The sequence below is a fragment of the Gopherus flavomarginatus genome, chromosome 8, assembly GCF_025201925.1.
Source record: "Gopherus flavomarginatus isolate rGopFla2 chromosome 8, rGopFla2.mat.asm, whole genome shotgun sequence".
Lineage (NCBI taxonomy): Eukaryota > Metazoa > Chordata > Testudines > Testudinidae > Gopherus > Gopherus flavomarginatus.
In genome coordinates, this window is record NC_066624.1 from 71,662,075 (window position 1) to 71,681,756 (window position 19,682).

A 19,682-nucleotide genomic window follows, 5' to 3' on the forward strand; every position below is an offset into this window, starting at 1 on the left:
TAACCGTGGTGGCCCGATCTTCGGCCACCCCAGTCGCCGCCAGCATTTAGGCGGAGGGAGCTGGGGCAGGGGAGCGCAGGGAGGGCTGCTTGCAGCAAGTAAGGGGGGGCAGCATGCAGGGGAACTCCCCGCCCCAGCTCACCCCTGCCCCGCCTCCTCTTCGAGCCCGCCGTCGCTGATTCACTTCTCCCGCCTCCCAGGCTTGCGGCGCCTAAGCTGATTGGCGCCACAAGCCTGGGAGGCAGGAGAAGTGAAGCAGTGACGGTGTGCTCAGGGATGAGGCAAGGCAGGGGTGAGCTGCTTCACTTCTCCCACCTCCCAGGCTTGCAGCACCAATGAGCTTAGGCGCCGCAAGCCTGGGAGGTGGGAGAAGTGAAGCGGCAACGGCGTGCTTGGGGCGCTCGTGCTCATGCGCAGAGCAGGGGTGAGCTGGGGTGGGGAGCTGCTGCAAGGTGGGCACCTCAGGGTGGAGGGGGGTAGCTGGCGCGGGGCACCTCAGGGTGGGGACGCGGGGGGCGCGAGGTGGAAGTTTCGCCTAGGGCGCGAAACATCCTTGCACCGACCCTAGTACTGACATCATGAGTTCTTTTTATGTAGCCTGTTGTAAAACTAGGCAAATATCTAGATGAACTGATGTACCCCGGGGAAGACCTCTGCATACCCCAGGGCTATGTGTACCCTGGTTGAGAACCTAGAGAGGTTAATTCTGCTATCCTTACTCACAATGAGCAGTAATTTAGGCCTGTGTATACAGCATGGGGGGGTTTCCCCTATTTAACTACTCTCAGTGTAGATGTTCTGCACCAGTGCAAGCCACGTTTTGCACCAAGGCAGTGTGGCTGCATTAGGGTTTTCACTAGTATAGCTACACAGACATAATTACACTAGTGCAAATTTCCCTCCTCGATACAAGCTTTTAGCAGTTTCATGGAAATAAATCAGTTTACATAGGGAGTAATGTACTACTAAATGTTAGAGTGGCAGTTACTTTTTACAAGAGCCAGACAATTGTTTTGCTGGTTAGAAAATAGTTTTTAGATTAGACGGCTTAGCCTTTTTCTGGAAGTCCCCTATCCTGCAGGCTGTCAAGTCAATGGGAATGGCACTCAGCATCTCACAAGATCAGGCCCTTAATTACTTTGGAGTAAACAAATGTTCTATCCCGTGTCAATGAGCTTTTGGAGTTTGTGCATTTATTCCCTCACAAGATTGAAGTAAGCAGGGCATATCATTAAGCCCAGTAATACATCAGTCGCTTTCAAAATGACATTTCCATTTCATTAAGGCTGTGGGCCTCTGCTATTTCTCTATGTCCTATGGAACATGTAAAAATAAAGCAATAAATAGACAGCAACCAATAAAGTAACTAGAGCCTTCAACTAGCCATTATTTTCTCTTCAGAATTCTGCTTAAGTACAATTTGTATATACGTCCATTACAATGGCACATTAGTCTATATATACTGATTGGCTTAACTGTCTGTTTTGGGGTTTCTCTAACACCATATTTAATGGTGGTTTACAATGGGAATATTTATAGGTGTATCAATACATTTACAAATTTTGGCTATAGCAGCCAAAGATAAAAACAGAAAAACAAATACTTCTTCGGGTATTTATTCCAACAATTACCCTTTCAAAATTCTGCAGAAAAGTTATCACTCTACATGGACCCTGTCAGGATCATTAGGCCCCAAATTGGACACATCTTTATTTGTATTTGTTATATTTGTTTGAAAACAAAAACCAATATCATTCTCTCTGGATAGTATTCCCTCCCTCTTCTAAACAAATGATTCAGTGCTTAAAAAATCCTAATACAAAGCCAGAAGCTCATCACTTGTGAGCAACTCTATAGCAACAGGCCAGTGTGTGTGTATGGATAATGGGAAAAAATTTGAAATGAAAATCTATTTCAGTTTCAAACTTCCATAATCAACAAGGGCCATTGTAAACAGAATATAAACAATGAGTTTTAAAAAAGTATAAAAAATATCTCAACAGAGCCCTTTTAAAAAGGGGATGCTGTCAGTTTAAGACTTATATAGATTGCGTTACTTGTGTCACTAATAACAATGCCTCAGATCAGCAGTTCTGTGACATTTTCATTCCATGGACCACTTTATAAAAGAACTGTCCTTTAATGGGTCCTGCCTGCCATAATTCCCACTCACAATCTCCCACTGATTGATTTTCAAATGGTTGATTTGGTGAGATTCCAAGGGAAAAGGCCCCCAATCCTGAAAACTGACGCATATGGGCATAGCCCCCTGACTTCAGTAAGATTACTCATGTGCTTGAAGTTAAACATGGGCATAAGTGTTTGCAGAACTGGGGTTCAGGTGCCACACATTAACCATAAATCTGAGGGCTGCCATCTTGGCTTATTAACTATCTAAGTTTTTTTGGTTATTTATGATGTTTGTTTTCTTGTCAGTGTCATTCTTGCTTCTCATCTGGTTCTCATACACTAGCATGCTGCCACAGTGTTTGTATAGGAAACAACCCAATGGAAAGTTTAAATCCATGAAAGCATTCTTATTGTTGTACAGAACCTAGACCAAATAATTTCAGACCTGGATGCCTAAAATTAGGCTCTAGGGTCCATATTTAGACACCTAAATACAAGTAATTTGACATTCAAATTCATTAAACATCTGCAACTCCCATTGACTAAAACAGAATCAGCAGGTGCTCTAGATGAATCAGGCCACGTTTATTTGTGTGTTTAGATATGGATTTTGAAGTCTAATTTAGGCCCCCAGGTTTGACCATTTGGGCCCTACTGTTTAATACAAATCTTAATTTTGGGCCTAAACTACGTGACAGTGTCCTTTTAAAGTAAGGATTTTCCCTGTAACTGCTGTCTTATGATTCTGAAAAGTTTAAGATGCTTTTCAAATATTAGTTTCTGAAGGTCATTGTGGACGCATTTTAAGACTCAATGATAAGACAACGCATGGAATTACTTGGCAGTATTTAGCTGGTACAGTTTCATGTGGAAACAGCATAATACCAAACACACTACACTGAATGCTTACGGATTATTACAGGCAAAACTCCCCAAGACACCAGGAATTAAAAAGCAGAGTTCAATAAGAGAATATCAGAAAAGATGAACCAAGCCATGCCAAGCCTTCCCCTCGTTGCTTTTTCAAGTGCAGAAATAAACTAGGAAGGAAAGAAGGAAAAAGAAAACCGATGTTATCGTATAGTTAATATTGGACTTCAGTCCACAGACATGAGCATATACGGTCAGAGAACAGGCAAGCACATTAGCACAGCCCTGCCTAAGGAGCATACTGTGGTCTTATTCCAATAACAACTTGTATTTGGTACCCTAGTGTCTGGGAATGGGCAACTTTGGAAAGGGTGGTGGTCTGAGCTAAAGGATAAATGTGCTGGGTAAATCACTGAAGGTGTGATCCTGTCTTCATTAAAATCAAGGGCTCCACTCCAATCAATTTCAGTCATAGCCTGATAAAGCTCTCATTACACAGCAACATTTAGCCCAGTGAAATGGATGTGACCACACCAGACACAATGCTGTAAGGCACCAAAGAAGTCACTTAGGTGCCTATTCAGGATAGCACTTAAGAACACACTTAACTTTAAGCAAGTGCTTAAATCCCATGGACTTCAATGGGACTTAAGTAGATCCTTAAGTACTTTCCTGAATAGGGATGCTGTTCTGAATCAGGGCCTAATTTCTCTGCCCCTCAGTTCTCAATCTGTGAAATGGGGATATCATCTTCCTTTCTCCCACCTCTATCTGATTTGTCTATTTAGATTGATATCCCTTTGGGGCTTGGACTGTCTCTCACTATGTGTATGTTCAGTGCCTAGACTAGTGGGGTCCTAAAGTAAGTTGAGACTTCTAAGCGGTACTGGAATGGAAAAAACAACAACCTGGAGTGCAAAGAAGTATTTATGAAAAAATGTATGCCCCTGAGCCTTAAAGCATTGATTCTCTCAAGTACTGCACTAAGTCTAACAATTATATAAACAATCTCAAAGCATAGCCTATGTCTACACTACGAGCTACGGGTGTGGATCCCATGCTTGCGTACACATTCTCGGGCTAGCTCTCTCTGAGCTAGCGTGAGTATAAATACCAATGTAGTCGCGTTAGCAGAGGCATGGCTTAAGTATGTCGAGTACAAACCCACTGAAACCAGTGGGCACATACTTGGTATGGCTAAGCCTCCCCTACCTGTGCTACCATTTCCATTCTTGTAGCTTCAGAATTATGAAACCCAAAAATCATTCTGGGTCACAGTGGTGCCAGCTTTTATATAACTCATACATTACATCATGCACCTAACTCATGTTTACTGATCATTTGTAAGTATAACAGAAGCAAACATACACAGACTGAAGGTGAAGTAGGTAATCTGAGAAGAAGGTATTAGTACATACCCATAACACAACTTGCTGTTAAATCTCTTTTGGATTACTGGCAGTATTGTCTGACTGAACAACCCCCCAGTTTTAATATCTAGTGCCATATTAAAGTTACATAAAAGAAACAACTTCATTCATAACAGCTGTTACTAACACAGAGTTGTATATTAGAAAGGAAAAGACTTTGTAATCCTTCCTTTCTGATACTAATGTCTTTATCTGTGTATGAAATCTGAACACAGAGTCCTGTTATTATGAGATCTCTGCTTTGCTGCCTATACCATTGTGACCATTGTTCATATTCTATTTCCAGATATTATATAGATATGTGGAATACAAGACACAAGACACTCCCTGTGTAACCGAGAACTCAAGGCAGCTTTGGGCCAGGTTTTAGATATCTAAAGATGCAGATAGGCACCTTGTGGGATTTTTCAAAAGCACCTACATGCTTAACTGCCATTGACTGGCATCACACTAGGCACCCCTATGTACCTTAAAATTTGGCCTGCTGTCCAGATTCAATAACAGTGAGTTAATTTATAGGACTGAGTCTTCTCCCACTAATGTAAATAGGGTTTGTGTCATGGATTTTAATGAGAGTAGGATTGAAGCTCTTTGAGACTGCACAAAAGTTTATCTAATCCTGGAATGGTGACATTTAAATTGGGAGAAACTATGTAATATAACAGAGTGGGTGCCATTAAAACTTGGATATTTCCAACCCATGGTCAATGAATGTTCAGTGAAATTTACAGTATATCTCCTTATAACAGCGGGACACTTGAAGGGGATATTCACAGTCAGACTATGTTCCTAAATGTTTTATTTTTTTCGACATGAGGACATTGGAAATCACAGAGCTATTTAGATTATAAAAAATGAATTACTTACTTATCATTACAATAAGAATGACTGCACATACTACCCCAAGGATGATCATCATCTATAAAGAGAGTTAAAGAAAGAAAAATGAGGTATTTGCATTGTAAAAGGTCGCTCCTTGTTTTGTCTTTAGGTGGGCTGTTCACTCTGTCCCAGTGTTCTTAGTCCTTGCACAGACACCCTGTAATCAATTTTTATAAGCCCCAAATGTAGCATTTCCTAGGACCGAGACAATCAGAGAGAGCATCTGTTAAGATACAGGCTAACATGTTTGCAGCTGTGTTCTCTGGCTGTGTTGTAGCCTAAGTTACAACATGGCCAGCTAATATGGCTTCAGATGTATTCACCAGTATCTCAACAGGGTTTTTAATCATGGTAAAATAACTGGATCAGCCAACATGATTGAAAAGCACATACTTTGTGAGAGTCAAGATAGGCCCTAATGGAAGGAAGAGTCAACAATTGGTACTGGCCACTTCTCTTCCTCTACTCCTCCTCTGGCTCCTGAAGTCTGGAGCTTTCTTCACTTTACTTTTTTTGCAGGGGGTCAGGATAGGGGTCAGGATCCAGCTCTGGGGACAGCTGGTCTTACTTGGGAAGGAGGTGAATTGCCAGCAGCGCCACAGGTTTCTAGGGGAGACAGAAATGAAGCCAGGCAACTGGGCTGGGGTTTGCACTAGGGAGGCATATGGATGAGTGTTTGGTATGGGTACAGGAAGAAGGAGGGCTGAGGAGGGTGGGGGTTGGAAAGGATGATACTGGAGTGGAGGAATAGGTGGTTTCAGGATGGGAAGGAAGAGGGGTCTTCCTTGTTCAAGGGAGAGGGTGAGTCTGTTGAGGGGTAGGGGCAAGATTTTGCTGAATTCAGTCTTTGCTTAGCCTTAATCTAGCCCTGCTGAAAAAATTCTCTTCTTCCTTTATTTCCCATGGTGGCTTAAGGAGGCCCTGGGTCCAGTGGCTTCCTCCTCCGGAAGCTTACCTCCGTGAAGGAGAAAGAGGTTCATCAATCCCCATGAGGAGAGAAAGGCTCTTCCACTCCACTCCTCATGTATGCTATGCAGATACTGGCTTCATGCATGTTTTCAAGTGTATTTTTATTGTGTTGGGGCTGAAGTTTTTGCATGTTGTATCAGTTTCTTCAGTTTTTGTGTCACATGCTCTCACACTTCGATTTTTATATTAATCTATTTTCCTCACAGAAACAATTGGGTTTGAATTATGTGAGATGAGGATGGAGGTGGGGGGAAATTCTTGCAAAAAAAAAATCTAAAAACTTTTATGAAACCTCCAACTTTTGCAAAATGTTCTAGAGAGTTTGTGAAATCCAAAAGTTGGCTGGAGTTAAGATAGTAACTACTGACACTTAACAAGAGCGTTGGAAGGGATATAACTGCTCAAACTTCAGTATAGAAGCCAACTTCTAATTATTTGGGGGAAGTTAGAAATAAACTTCCCCTTGGGAAAGCTTATTTCATAACTGCCTATTGCAGTGTTCCTTGTACCTTCTTCTGAAGTTGCCAGTGCTAGGCAGTTTCAGAGGCAGGATACTGGAGTAAATGGATCACTGGATTGATTCTGTATTGTAATTCCTACGTTCTCTCATTCCTGTCTCCAGAAATTGGCTGAAGCCTCATAATTATGATTCAGATTTCATATAGCACAAAGATCTGTGGTTCTCCGAGCCACAGTGTAGGTTAAGTCTATCTCTGTTCAAAGTCACTATAGCTTCCAAAGACTATCCTACTGGTTTAAAGAGTAATATATCTTACTTTTCAGCATTAAGAAAAAGGGTCATTTAAAGTCAACCTACTGTTACAAAGGCTCATTAGAACAAAGTGAAAGTAAACAATTAACATGTGGCAGATTTAACAAGAGATACCTATCCTCTTTACCTTGCAATTTTTCCACCAGTATTTTCTCTTCAATTTGGCTGCACTAGTCTCAAACTGTGAGGCACCAGCTTGTAATGCATCTGCCCGGTTGTCAAGCTCTGAAAGCTTTTGGTCTCTTTCTAGAACCTTGTCTACATTTACTCGCATGATGTCCACCACCTGAAAAGATAACCCACAGTTAGCACACTCCATACATGGAAAGGCTGTATTCATAGGACTGACATATCATGGCGAGTGGGAAGGGTCCCTTTGCTATCAAGGTAAAAATTATGGCTTGCTGTTATATAGACAATTCCTCTATATCGGGGCTACTCAAGGGAGCCCTAGACAGACAGTAAGGTGCACATAATCATGCTGAGCTCAAGTGTCCTTACAGACTATAAAATACTAAGACATTAAAATGTATGCTAGTTATTTTCATGACGTTTTTTAGAGGAACATGCACTGGTGCTTTGCTTTAACCCAGTTAGCTGCTTTGCTATTGTTACAGGAACCTGGTTGACGTACCTATCACGAAGCAGACACCAGCACATTTGCAGTATGTGCTACCTCATGGTGTTGGTTAGGAACGCAAGCCTAAAACTATTGTTTTCACTGCTGATGACTTAACAATATAGTTGCCCTATCATAACTATAGAAGTAGGCTTGACAAGAATTTCTAATAGGAGCTACCACAACCTATGAGCTCCTTCTCAGACAAGATAATCTTCCAACTGTAGTCTGAAATCCTATTTGGTATTGGAAGATGGGAGAACATTTTGCATAGAAAAACTCTTGTCTTTGTTAATTTTACCATGGAAACCAACATAGGCTTGATGCCCAAAAGAGCATAGATTGGAAGAGACACACAGAAAGTACTGGGAAAGGCACAGTAATTCAGTTATTTTATACATATTGAAATATATTTACATCGATTGGGCATTTTAGCCAATTAATGCTTAAAAACAGAAATCCTGATCCAACTTCATCAACGGCTTATGTAGGCACAGCCTCTGTTGAAGTCAATAATGTTATTCCCACTTATGGCAGCAGTAAATGTGAGACTGGCTTGCAATTCTTTATAAATTATTAATACTGCAGACTATGTCAGTTGTACCTAATCTAATTCAATCTGTTCAAAAGAATAATAATTAGCAGTAAAAAACATAGAGTCAAACACATACTTTGGACACAGTGAAAACAGTGAAACCCTACACGCTTGATTAGTTATAAGATGCATCTTATATTTATGTACAAGAGAAAATAAAAGATAGTGGGTCCAGTCCTGCTCCCACTGAAGTCAAAAGCAAAACTCCCATTATCTTCCAGTGGGGGCAGAATTAGGTTCTTAGTGTGAAATCCTGGCCTCGCTGAAGTCAGTGTGAGATTTCACGTCTACTCGCAAGTGAAGATTTGTTCCTGTCCTTGTGAAATGAAATGGAACGGAACCTTCCCTGAGGGACTAAGGGATGCACCCCACCCATGTACCTATCTGCTCCATCGATACTGACTTGGACTCCTTATTCATTCCATGGGTGGCGAACCCGAGCTCACTTATTCACTGACACTTTAAAAACCCTTGCACCCCAACCTGGGTCTATGCTGGTTATGCGATATGTATGTATCCTTTCATCCTTGCAAACGGTATCTGTAACCCCCCATAACCCAAGCCTGACCCCAGATGTACAGTACCTTCCCTCTCAACCTGTGTATATTTCAATTCAAACGTTTCCTTTAATAAAATTTTTAAAACTGTAGCTTCTCTGCTTGATTTCCATAGTGCAAGTGTTTGGTGCCACCTAAAGGATGCTTTGCCACAAGACACACTGAAACAAAAACATTTCCTAGGAAAAGACTTGCAGTAAGTGGGCAAGATAAAAGTAAAGCATGATGAGTCAGATCCTCAGATGTGGAAATCAACACCGTTCCATTAAGTTCAAGGGCTCTGGCTCGATACATATATCCTATTCCTGAAAATCCCAACAAAGTTTTGCCTCCTTGATTCTAGTCAGCCTGTGATTTAACCATTGGCTGAGTTCCCTGCTCCCCCAAAAAGTGTGTTCTGTCTGCTCCCTTATATGTCTCCTCTGGACAACCGACCTACGACAACTTCTATCTCTTAAGTCTAAACTAACTATGGAAGTGAACCTGGACATTTCAAGTGCACCCTGGGATTGATGGTCACCTGCTGTCTGTCCACTTACCAGACTCATCAGGCAGTGACTTCCCTGACAATTGGCCTGATTCTGCCTCTCCATTCAAGCTTCTCATCACTATGAAGCTGACTCCTGTAGGCCTGAGTTAAACATATCAGAACTAAAGTGTGCCTTAGGCCACAAAATTCAGAACCACGTCTTCAGAATTTCAGAGGGTTCTAGGCTTTTGGTTTGGCCAGTCTATTATTGTAACCTATTTCCATTCTCCTGCTTGAAGAACTCCATTAGCGCGTTTGAAGTAGCTCCTTTTAAGCAATAAAATAATCACATTTCACCTCCCAAGGAGGGCCATTTGCTTTGATGCTGAGCCACGTAAATGCTCACAGCACCCTCATGATGCAGTCTACGTGGGTAGAGAAGTTTATTTTATGGTTCTGACCAGAGGTAGGGTCCCACCAGAGGCTGAGACACAGTGGACTTGATTCTCTTCTCATTTTCCACAGTGAGAATGAGAAGTCACTCCATTAAGGTCAATGCAATTACATTGTTCTAAAACCAATGGCAGAGAAGAATTGGGCCTAAACTTTTCTGTAGCTGGACACTATTCTGATCTGCCTCAAATATCAGCAGAGGAGCATCCAGGACATGAAGCTGAAGAAGGTTCTAAATGAGGCAAACTCTGTCTAAAATATAACATTAATTGTATGAATAATGAGCTCAGGTTGGATGATTTCTGTAAACGTCTTTCCTAAACTTGCAAAGTGCATTTGGGGACAATCCCAACACTAGTTGAATGGATATTACTGCTGTCTGTACATCTGAATTGGCATTAAGGATCCACAGAGAGCAAGAGAGAGTTATATACAACTAGTTGTTCCTAACTACGTGGTGTTCAGTTAGGTAACGGACCATTGCCTAGGAAGTCTTCAGCGTACTGTACTTATACACACATCTAAAGTCTGCACTACATAACTGGCCATACGGCAAGTCAGCAGCTCATCCATGATTAAACCCCAAGATTAGCTTGATGGGTTGCACCCAGGATTAGCTTCAATAGTTCAGTGAATATGGTGGTAAATGATTGCTGGCATGATGAATGTGACTGAGTGGGAATTTTCTGTAATATTTGTATGAATCATGGGAAAAGGTTATTTACTCTCGGGCAGGCTATCACAAAGGTGTCAATGGTGCCTAGGTGAGTTTGGCCCATGTCATTGGGGAATCCATGAAGACAATAGCAAAGTCAAACCTTGGGATATTTGCTACCTAGCAACTAATGACCATGGTTCACTCCCCTTCCCTGTAGGAATCCAGCTGTGTTTGATCAACTGGAGAACAAAGGCCTGAGGAGGGGCCAGGTATGACTGGTCTGGGAACTTGAACAAGAGGGTACACACTCAGAGCAAGACTCATCGGGGACACACTACTTTAACAGCATGGTCCACTCTGATTAGCCCAGAGCCACTTTCTTTTCTCTATTCTAACCAAGGACTTTCTATGCTAGGTTCCTGCTGACCAATAAACCTTTCTGTTTTGACAACACTGCATGAAGGTCACTGAAGATGCTGTCAGAGATGCGCTGCTCCCTAAGATTTACCAGTCTCTCTTAGAGGTCCGCCTCAGTGGGACTCATTGAAGGGAGTTAATGGTGGGAAGCAGGACTGCGGAAGGCCCAGAAGTCAAGGCTACGGAGGCAGTGAAGCCATATGACTTACCCTCAAGGAAGAGTGAGACCCTTAGGTGGTCTGGCTCACTGAAGAGATCCTCCCAGAGGCTGTTCCAAAGCAGGGGTCAAAGCACTGATCCTGTGGATCCGTGACAAGGAGTAAGACTGTTAAGGGGAATTATCACCCCAGTGAAGAGGGAATCCATGCTGGAACTAGGTGTCATACTGAACAATCATTCAAAAAGTAGCTGGGGACTTCTTGGAGCTGTTGCTCTGTGGACATGCTCAACTGTTGTCTTTGCCTGAATTTAGTTTTTAATAGTAATCAAATAAATTAAATAAAGCCCTTATTGCTAACTACAGCCCTGACCCTGGAAACTACCCAGGCTTTCAGACACAGGCTCCTTCCCACAAGGAATAGTTTGCAGGGGCAAGGCCTATGTCTTTATAATCCCAGAAAGAGTTTATATTTATATTGGCTATTTACAAACAATGACAGAAGTAACATCTAAGTCACATTTGTTTTGTGAGCAGAAGTGTTAGGGGTATAAAGATTATTAACGAGCTCTTCTGCAATCTTCCTATTAAAAACCTTATCTCATGTAAATCTCATTCCATAGATGCCCCCCCGACTTCAGTTGAGTAAAGGCAACAGAATCTTTAGCTGGGTAAACTGTCATTTAATCATCTTAAAAATTAAAATCTCATCAGTGCACCAGCTGTTTGCAGCTCACCTCATCGACCTGAGCTTGTGTCTGCTGCAATCTTCTGTTACTGGTCACATTGGGTGGGGGAGGAGGCCCTCCTGCCCCAGGAATTGTGGAACCTCCGGCACCTTGGGTGGGAGCTGGGACTGACCTAAACCAGAAGCACAGAAAATCATTGAGCATACCTTGAATTTCATTCGTCTGCACCTTCACTTTGCTACCAGTCCAAGGTGTGTATATGCACAGATACAGAGCAGAGTTTTCTAGCCTTCCATCAATTGTCAGTTACTGCAGGTGGCCAAAATTAGGCACTTAACTCTGTACTTAGACACTAGTTGCCTGATTTTGGGGAACTAAGTTTGAAAATTGGGGCCTTCTGATTTCCATCCAATTTTCCCCTCGTTTTCCCTATTAAAAAGTTCAGATTCAGGCAAATCTACTGGAGTCAACAGGAATCCTGTGTGCCTTGGATAGGGCCCTTCGATTAGCTATCAATCATCTTTCTTCCCTGGCTGAGAATGGAAGTCAGGGAGGAGGAAGTGCTGCTCAGAATGTCCATGGAACAATGCATAACAGGCATCTAACCAAGCAGTCCAGTTAGCTTCTGTGCATTTCATTTCCATGTTTTCACTAGCCATGGTGTGCCCTGCTTGCAATGCAAGATACAGTCTAGCAAAGACCCTCTCAGGGGTTAGGCAGATACACGAAAGCTTTAGAAAACTTTCCTTTGGCAGCGAGGTTAAATCCATTCATTTGTCAACTGCAGAACTAGGCATCAAACAACAACCACAGCGAGCATGTGTAGGTGGGGCCTAACTTTGTTACAATGGCTTAAAAAAAAAAAAAAAGACTTGAGGCTTGGTCTCTAAACCACTTTGCACTGGTGGCACAACCAGGAGAACTGAAACAGTAGATTCAACTTTTATGAAATGGCTGGGTTTGCAGTACAAAGAGCAAAACGTGGGTGTGCCTAGTTCTATAAATCTGGCCCCAGGGTTCATAAATCCTCAATTCAAGTGATCTGACTGCAATCAGTGCACTGGGAAGGGCAGTGACTCAGACTCTTATAAGCATTAGCTGTGTATAAAGTGAGAGAAAATACATGACATGCTAAGTCTCCCTTGGCTGTTTTGATTCTCTTTCCTCCCATCCTCTCCCGTTTTCTAATAGTGATTTAGAATAGTTCCTCCTCTCTTGTCCTGCGTTACCTTATCTTAATTTCTCATCTTCCTCATTCCTGACTCCTTCCTGCCTCTTTACCAATCACCCATGATCTCATTCTCCGTGCATATCCTCATCTGTCATTAGCCACTCCCCATCCTGCATCACCCACTTCAAATGCTCCCCACTCTCTGCTCATCATTCTCATTCTGACTCCCCTACCATCCAGTTCTCTTCCACTGTTATACTTTGCTTCACTATCAGCCCCTTCTGGGGCCTTAAGCTAGCTGGGTAATGTCAAGCCGTAAACCTACATTTCTCCTTTTCTCTCAGGCTGGGAGGATTTTGCCCTGCGGCTAGGCCTACTGACTTAGGTTACAGCCCAGCTCAGCAGTATGGCCTATCACCAGCAGACGAAGCTTTGGGAGCAGGGAGCAGTTTCAGAGCTCCTCCTCCAGCCACTGATCTAAATTAGTTGATGGAGTGAGCAGGAAGAGAGCTGATGTGCTCACTCAGCATGGCTTCTCCCCTCATCTTTGAGCTGCTGAGGGGAGATAGGTTTGAGAACCTGCCCCCTCTACTCAGTGTTGTGAATGTAAAACCACCCTGGTGAATCAGAGCAAAGCTGAGAATGAGCTAAGCAAGGAGATGCATCAAGAAAGAGGACAAATAACAGCAGAGGGAGAAAGAGCTGGGAGGAAATTTAGGCTGAGGATTGTTTATGGCAAGGGGAAGGATCTCTGAGGAACACTGCAGTACTTAACCAGCACAGCCTAGGCAGTATCAAACACCAACTGCCACTACAGAGCAACAGACCTGGCTAAAACCCTTTGCCCAAGAGCACAGATTACAATATGTGGCAGAGCTGGAAATAGAACCCACATGTCCCATCTTACATACAAGACCAGCACAGTCATCTTCAAAATTGCTTTTAAAAAACATTTCCTTAAGATGATCTGACAGATCCAATCTGTCCTGGTGATTGAACTGCAGTGGGCAAATCATCCCACTCGCCTGACAGGTCCTAATGATTTCAAGCAGCCATTCTTCAAGCCCACACATCAAACCTGTGACTCTTTCCCATTTCTAAAGGTTCCCCATCAATTCCTCCAGCAACAGAAATAAAATCTTCTAATAACTGCTGAGGAAATCCCTGAAGATTTGAACTAGGGACCCCTCCCACAAAATCCCACTCTTACGTTCCCAATGCATCCCCCATAACAACAGCCCAAGGGAGCACAGTGTCTCTCTGAATCACTCCTTTCTACCAGGGCTTAATTAATGTTACTGGAATTACGTCCACATCAGAAAACTGCCACAACACCTTGCATTTCATAGAGGTGTGTTCATTCCTCAAATGCACCCTAAGTGTTGATTTGTCATCATTTTGTCAAGTCCAAGAGCCCCTCAGAAAGATTGTTGTTCACTTACTGAGATTAATGCTGCATATTACACTTCTTTTATTATCATAAATCATTTATCAAGCTTTGATTGAAAGGGCTTGAGTCATATTATAGATAGCACATCCTTTGTGAACTTCCCATCAGTTGCAATGAACACAAAAAGCCATATTGTGAACTCATTTCACCAGCCTCAAATCATAGCAACTCCAATGAAATCAGTGGGGGTACTCTGCATTTACACTGGTATAACAAAGATCAGAATCCAGACCATAATGTACAAACTGATTCGAACAACGCACCCTGTATGGATAACGTTTTGGGAGGATGTTCTGGGATCCTACAGTTGAAATTGTAAAATATCATCATGGCTCTGGAGGAAAAGACCCTTTTCCCATCAACCCAACTAGACAATTAATGTGGAAAAATTGTGAAATACCCATTTGCTAGTTTAAAAAACACAATAAAGCAGCCATCCCCTGGCTATATTTTGTTAAAATCTTTGAGGCTACAGAATGCTAATACATGGAAGGAGGTATTATTTAAACCAGTCACTTGCTTTGGCTAGTAAGGGTAACCTATAGAGGAGACATATTCTTCAAGGACAAGCTGGGTAGGGTTGCTACCCATCTCCCATACTGCACCCAGCCTCAATTTCTGATCATACTTCTGCATTCCAATCTTTGAAGGACCCCAAAATGAAAGCCCCCAAGTTTGGCTAAAAAGCTGGATGCTCGCTTCTATACACATTTTCTGCCCAATATTTAAAAGGCACTTTTGTCTCCCTATCTATGCCTAAAATGAATTTGCATAAATCAGAAGCACTCCCTAATTTGCTATATCATAGTCTTCATACCAGTCTCACTGATGCCTTCTTATTTGGTTGGAATTAGGGTTCAGTTGTGTGTTCAGGGACCACATTGTCCCCTGTATAGATTAATTCAGCCAAAAGGACTGGAAGCATTCACAGAATTTTCCCCGTATCATTCCAGAGCTCCTACAGTCCAAACACTGGCAAGAAGGAGGTGTCCTCTTTACTAGAGTTGGTCGAAAAATTTCCAGCAGAACATGTTTACACTGTAAAATCCTGATTTAACAAATGCAAAATGTTTTGTGGAAATGAGTCAATTTCAACCAATCTTCCAATGGAATATAGGCAGGTTTCAAAACTTGTCAGCTTTCCTGCCAGCTCCCCCACCTGGCTCCTCAGCAGCTCATGTGAAGGGCTACCTCAGAGTTGTGACTCTCAAGGCTTCCTTGCTAAATGAAACAGCCCAGATTGGTCAGTTTCACTGCTGCTATTCAGTGTTGGTCAGCAATTAAACTGACCAGCCTGGGCTGCTTCATTTAGCAAGGAAATCATTTCTATGAGGTAGTAGTCAGCCAAAGCAATTTGTTGTGATGCATGTCAGCACCCTGAGTTATATAACAGCTGAGGATTTATATTTACAAGAGGGACTTTTTTAATATATAAAATGTCACAATTTTTGAAGTCCAATGTCTCATTCCTTTTTAGGGCTAGAAACAAATGTTGAGTCCTATCAAGATGCTGGGTATGTGGAATGAAACTCTCATTTCAGATCCTAAATTCATTACATTTTTAGGACAGAGAAGCAATCAACTGAGAAGCTGTTATTAATACAAGGCTGAATATTGCCTATCTCAGATCTTGGACTAGATTGATTTTTTGGGGGAGGGAAATTTAAAATGCTGAGGGACAAGGAAGAAACATATCTTTGGCAGGTTGAGTTTTAAAAAAATGGTATCTGCTCAAAGCCGCCCAGGGATTGGAACATTAGAGTAAAAATCCAGGATGAGGTGGATTAAAGACAGATGAGATAGTCACACGTGTATGATAAATAGATGTATCACATGATATCTCAATATGCGGTATAGGTTTTGAAAGACTTTAGGCATTCTACCAAATTAGTAGGTAATTCTTTCCAATAATATAAATTATGTACATGCTACAGAATGCAGAATTTTGCTCTCGATAACACACATGCAACCCCATTGACAAAGAGCACACTTTGCCTCTGTGTCTAATTTAAAGCATTTAAAGAACATGCGACCAATTTGGTAGAATAATTCTAGTGGAAACAGATGTTCTAGTCTTCTATTATTATGCTGTAAATGTAGACACCAAGGTAAAGTTGTGACTTCAATTTGTCATTCTACACAGTGAAAAAACACCCCCGAGTGCAGCAAGCTTCAGCGCTGTAAAGTGCTAGTGTAAACAGTGCACCAATGCTGGAAGCCGTGCTACACCTCTCATGGAGGTGGTATTTTTAGGGCGCTGGGAGAGCGGCAGCATTTTAGCATTGCTAGTATAGACTAGTCCTGAGTTACAGTAGCTATACCTAACTGGGCCAGATCTTCAGCTGGCATAAATCAGTATAGCTCCAATGAAATCTACAGAACTATGCCAATTTACACCAGCAGCATATCTGGCCTATTGTTTTTATAGAGTTATACCAATTATTTTTTAAAATAATTTCATCCTATTTGACTCGCCTTGCCTCAGACCCTTCAGTTGGTGTTCTAATAAAGGCAGTAAATTATTCATTTTCTCTTCATTATCATCAACCACATTTCTATAGACAGTATTTATTTTTGCAACCATAGAGATTTAATAATTTGGTCCCAGCCTATGTCTGCATAGACTCCCTTTGACTTTAGTAGGGGTCTATCCATGTGGAGTTCATGGCAGGATCAGAGCCATATTAATTGCAGTTCCCAAAAGGTGAAACAACCTTTTTTAAATGCAGCAAAATCAGGACAATTCCTTAACACCAGGTTCATGGAATTCATAGGCTATATCCCTTAAACAATGATGGCATTAATTTTCTGATGTCATTATTATTCACATTAGAGCAGTGCTTATGGACCCAAAGAAGAATAAGGACCTCATTGTAATAGGCACTGCACAAACACCACAAAGTCAGTCTGTGGCCCAGAGAGCTAGGTTTTAAACACTGGAAGGCTTTAATTTGGGATAATTTCCAAAAATGGTGAAGGTTACTTTCCTATCCCATGGCATTCACTCTAGCATTTTGTTTTTAATTTGGTGTCCATTTTGTTTTGCAGGACTGGTGTGTGAAAATATCTAATCATAATTTGTCACCAGCATTTTCTTTATGATGGGGAGTTTGTACTGCTCCTAATGTCTAGCTTTATGTCCTTCCAATTCTCTGGAGAGATTTCCTGGTTCATTTCCTTTTCCGAATAAAACTTCACTATGTTAGAAAGTTAAAAATAATCTGTTCTGTGGTAATGAGATTCAGGTAAACTTTGGTGCTCAGTACTACGTGAGGAAGGACCATATATGAACCTAAATAGCTCGAAAAAAGAACTAGGCTTTCCTCCCTCCATCATGAGAAAATTAGAGGCAGGCCCAAAACAAGGCTGGGTTCTTTCCATCTTGCTGTTAATACACAGTAATTACATATAAAAATATGCTAAAAGAAAGTTATTCAGGTTACAAAGTCAAGTACTCTGAAGTTAGGAAATGCCAGATTTACAGTTGTCTGTAAAATCTTAGTTCTGCTCTCTTGTGCCTCCAGCCTGTACACTGAATGAGGCAGGGGCCCTGTAGAAAAATAACTTATTATCATGTAATTAAAAACTATATAATAATGCATAAACATAAGGGTCACAATCAGGACCAGCGCCAGTGTTTTTGGCGCCCTAGGCGCATGGCCATTTCGCCGCCCCGTGCGGTGCTCCCGCTGCTCCGGTGGACCTGCCGCAGGCATTCCTGCGGAGGGTCCGCTGGTCCCGCAGCTCAGGTGGAACTGCCGCAAGCGAGCCTGCGGGAGGTCCACCGGAGCCGCGGGACCAGCGGACCGTCCGCAGGCACGCCTGCGGCAGGTCAACCGGAGCTGCCTGCCGCCCCCCCTGCAAAATGCCACTCCCCAATAATCCTGGCACCCTAGGCGATTGCGCAGGTCGCCTAAATGGAAGCGCCGGCCCTGGTCACAATTAGGGTTTCACAGGCAACCATAAATTGGCATTTCCCAACTTTGGAGTGTTTGACTTTATGGCTTTCCTTTAAGATGGTTATTTGTATATAATTTCCTATGTTGTGTGGGTGGTGGTGGTTTTTTGTTGTTTTGTATTTTCTGAAGAAGGTAAAATCAAGTTATATTAAGCACAACTAGTGAAAAGTCTTAGGCAACCCCAAAATAGGTGGTGCTACCAGCTCCACCTATAATAAAAACTCTGCAAGTGAAATAGTGCTCTAAGAAACACTTGGGTATCCTTACTAGCCTCAGATTAGGTTGCACAGGTGCCACAGATAATCTGAAGACAACAGGGTTTCACAGGTGGATTGGAAGAGCCTACCAGAATCTTTATTATTGGACATGATAGATGAGTTGGAAAGAACCCAAGTTGACTGTTGGAGCACCACATTAATTTGTGGAACCAGGAGGTAGAATTTTCTTTTAAATTGCAAACTGAGCAATTTAATATGGAAATCAGTGAGAATGTGCCAGTTTATCAGGGTTTTTTTGTCAGAGAAGAAACATTTTAATTCTGGCTCCCTCTGCTTAGGTCTTAAAATATGGTCTCTCTTCTTACTGTTATATTTATCACTTAATGCGTTCAGCAAGTTGGAATCAAGCACATACAGGCTTCAGACTTGGCTTGATTTTAATTCTCCATATGATTTACAAACCAAGTGAAGTTTATAGAAAATCGGTTCAGTATAAAACAATTACTGTTTAAAACTGAATAGTTTCAGCCAAGTTTGAGAGTGTCCTGAGATGGAAGAATTTTCAATATTTGTTTCATCTCCAACATTAGACACACCCTCTTTTGAGATAGGCTGAAAGATTGAAATGATCTTACACAGCCATAAATTCACACTAGCTTTGAATAAATCTGAAAACTGAAAGACAAAGTTTCAGCTTGCAGATTTAACTCATTCACAGGTGGAGTTATTAAAAAAAAACAGTTAAATTTTCACAAGTCATTTTGAGGTTGTTTCCCTTCACAAGGTTTAAAATGGGCTCATTATCCATTTTGTATAATATTTTCCATTATACTTTTTTTATCAAAATCCTGGTTTATAGTAAGAAAAACAGTTTACTAAAATTATTAGCTAACTGGAAACAAATATTGTAGAACATTTTGTGAAAAAAGGAATATTTCTATGATAAACAATTGTTTATTTCAACAAACAAACAAAACTTTTCACAAAGGCCATTTTTGGACAAAAACTTTTTTGAGCAGCTCTAGTCAGACCTTTAAAATAACTAGAGTGATTTTCTTCAAATTTGGCTGGTACCTGGATAAAAATAAATTTAACATGAAAAAGAAATACTGAAAATTTGTTGGCATAAACCTATATGCCATCTCAGTAGGTAGTTTAATTAATATCTGTTCTTTACAGGACAATGTTGTGACACAGATAAAAAAAGAGGTCAGAAT

At 41.6% G+C, this 19,682-nt stretch overlaps 1 protein-coding gene across 1 annotated transcript in view; it reads right to left on the reverse strand.

The window, feature by feature from the left end:
• Nucleotides 1-1,873: 1,873 nt before the first annotated feature.
• Nucleotides 1,874-19,682, reverse strand: part of LOC127056388 (vesicle-associated membrane protein 2-like) — a 79,241-nt gene continuing 61,432 nt past the window's right edge. Inside the window, exons 2-5 of the mRNA XM_050964182.1 lie at nt 11,716-11,839; nt 7,181-7,339; nt 5,298-5,349; nt 1,874-3,170 (exon numbers count right to left, since the gene is read on the reverse strand). Of these exons, the coding sequence (XP_050820139.1) occupies nt 3,154-3,170; nt 5,298-5,349; nt 7,181-7,339; nt 11,716-11,839 (352 nt within the window). The 3' untranslated portion in view covers nt 1,874-3,153. The remainder of the gene's footprint in view (nt 3,171-5,297; nt 5,350-7,180; nt 7,340-11,715; nt 11,840-19,682) is intronic.